Raw genomic sequence first — 2,704 nt, 5'->3', positions numbered from 1 at the left:
CATGGCTGCACACTGTGGATAGATTCCAGGCTGATCCCCTTTGCCAGTTCTCTTTGGTTTGCTTGATGTCGTCCTAAGGTTTGCAAGTCAGGGTTGGGAAAAGAGTAAGAATCCCTGTATCTGAGTTACCTTCTTATGCTGGCTTTTGGGTTATAAAACATTGCTGTGTTATTCTTCTATCCCTGGGTCCCCAAACTAGTTTGCATCTTCCCACTTTTTAGAATGCTCTTTAGGTTATTTCTTTCATTATATAATGGGTTTTTTGTTGTGCCTAGCAGGGAGCATCAGAGACACTTACATTTATGTGATTTTCTCAGACAAAACCATTATTGGTTTTTCTCTCTATTCATTTAGCTTTGTGCTATTGGAATCAGATTGGATTCTTCTTTTTGTTTACAGGGTTAAAGTTCGAAAATGACACCAGAGAAGATCAGCCTAAATCAGCTTCAGCATCAGAAATTCCAGCACCAGAAGGCCAAGCATCAAACAAGACCAGAATGAAGGTTGTCCAGAAAACATCAGCCAAGGAGAATTATAGTGATACTTGCAGCTTAGAGAAGCAGGGTCAGGGATTTCCAAGGAAAAAGGGAAAGAAACTTTCAACATGTAAACAAAAGCTTCCAGAACTTATCGATCATCACAGGAAAGGTGACACAGGGGAAAAACCAGGTAAGAGTCAGGAATGTGAGAGAAGCTTCAGAGTTAGCTCTGACCTTATTAACCATCAGAGACTTCACAAGGAACAGAAGCCCCATAAATGTGAACAATGTGATATGAGGTTTGGACGGAGTTCAGATCTTAGGAGGCACGTCATGGCACATCAAGGAATAAAACCATACACATGTTCATCATGTGGGAAAAGCTTTGTTTCTAGTGGGAATCTATACACACATGAAAGAATTCACACAGGAGAGAAGCCTTTTAAGTGTGATGAATGTGGAAGACGTTTTACTCAGAAATATCACCTTATTGAGCACCACAGAACCCACACAGGTGAGCAGCCTTTTAGCTGTAGCACGTGCAAGAGAAAATTTAGTGCAAGGTCAAGCCTTCTTAGACACCAGAATGTGCACAGAAGGGAAGCATGTCCAGTCTCTCCAGTCTGAGGTGGGTCACTGTATAGAATATCAGAAGTGGTGAAAAATTATACAATTGTGAGGTTACCTATGATAGGAATCTGTTACCAATAGAAAATTTATATATCACAGAAATGAACCTACTTTGTCTCTTACTCAGCCTGTATCTTCACACCTTAGCACAAGACTGATACTTTGAAAGTTCTTTACAAATAAAAGGATTAAAATATAAATATAGCTGCTTGTTTATATGTATTCATCTGGTCACTCAGAGCTTCCCCACCCTCAGGAATAGAAGTTCTTCAGGTACTACGTGTTGGATAAATGTATGGTGGCCTTGAATCCTACACTCACTGTTCATTTCTTTCCTCAGTAAGATAGAAAATAAGAATATGCCAGGTCATCTGAAGAGAGCCTAGAAAGAAATGCTAAGATTGGAATGGTCTCAGTGGTTATGATCCTACCTCTACTCTCCGTCAAGCCCAAGGCTCAAGGAAATTTAATCAAGGGCAGAAAGAGAATTAAGTGTTTCCCTTGGGAGAAGCAATGCCCATTCTAGTTGTCTCTCTCCTGAGAACCCACTAGTGGTATGCCTTCCATCAAATAGTTCCAAGCAGCGAGGGAAGCCCTAAAGGCTAACAACCCCATGGACCTTAGAAGAACTTGATTTTTCTCTCCTATTGATCCTCTCAATACAGGCTTATAGGATAACATGATAAGGGATACAATCTGGGTCCTCATCCACGTGTCTGTCCCTTTCTAGAAACCATAGGGCAGCGATGAATGGCTTTTTTTTTTTTTTTTTTTTTTTTGCTTTATGTGTACAACAGCCATTTATATTAGCATGTACTGCTCCAGGGCCAAGACAAAGTTCCATTTTTATGACTGCTCAAATTTGTTCATATACTCAAATGCACTGTCAGAATGTCAGAGCATTTAGTTTACTGAACATGGCAAGAACAGCGCTGGGGCTTGGTAGTCTTGGTGCACATCTGATACCAGGAGGAAGCATCCTGAAATAGGATAGGAAGGCATGTGCCCTAGGGTTATGATCACAGTTGGAACTTGACCAGATGGAAACTCTTTTCTGATGTTTTCTCTTCCTTCTCAATTGATTACCATTTAACAAAAGAATGTGATAACAAAAGAAGTTAGAAGACATGGAATTATAACTATCAGAGCTTGGTTTATGATATTGGCCAAGGTTTCTGTATGTTTGTCTAGTATTGCATAAAATTTTACTTTCTAATGAAAGTGACAGTTTTCACATTGAACTTAAACATTGACGAAAACTCCTTTCATTCCAAAACATGCAGAATTGACCAATGTTCACTGTTTTTGAAGAGGTACTTTTCAGATATTTTTCTAGGAAGAGATCATTCTGAGCTTCAGATTTGTAAAATTGGTGTTGACGGATATAGCTCAGTGGCACAGCGCCTGCCTGGCACGGTCCTGAGTTTGGTACCTGGCACCAAAATAAATAAATAAATAAATAAATAAATGCACTCAGATTTGTAGAACTGGGACAGTTACTCTTCTCAGGGCTGCTGTGAGGATTAAATGGGACACACATGTAAGCATGCCTAGGACAGTGACTGGCCATAACAAATGTTCCATAAACATTTGCA

The 2,704-nt window shown here is 39.8% G+C and overlaps 1 protein-coding gene across 1 annotated transcript in view; it reads left to right on the top strand.

Annotated features, from left to right (window-relative positions):
• LOC102024967 (zinc finger protein 75D-like) overlaps positions 1-1,106 on the top strand; it is a gene marked incomplete at its 5' end in the record, with an annotated part of 10,813 nt that extends 9,707 nt beyond the window's left edge. Inside the window, one exon of the mRNA XM_013510182.1 lies at positions 400-1,106. Coding sequence (XP_013365636.1) covers positions 400-1,106 — 707 coding nt within the window. The remainder of the gene's footprint in view (positions 1-399) is intronic.
• Between the last annotated feature and the right edge of the window lie 1,598 nt (positions 1,107-2,704).

This window comes from Chinchilla lanigera, unplaced genomic scaffold (genome assembly GCF_000276665.1).
Source record: "Chinchilla lanigera isolate Chin_1 unplaced genomic scaffold, ChiLan1.0 scaffold00329, whole genome shotgun sequence".
NCBI classification, from domain to species: Eukaryota; Metazoa; Chordata; class Mammalia; order Rodentia; family Chinchillidae; genus Chinchilla; species Chinchilla lanigera.
This window is presented reverse-complemented; position numbering and strand designations above follow the sequence as displayed.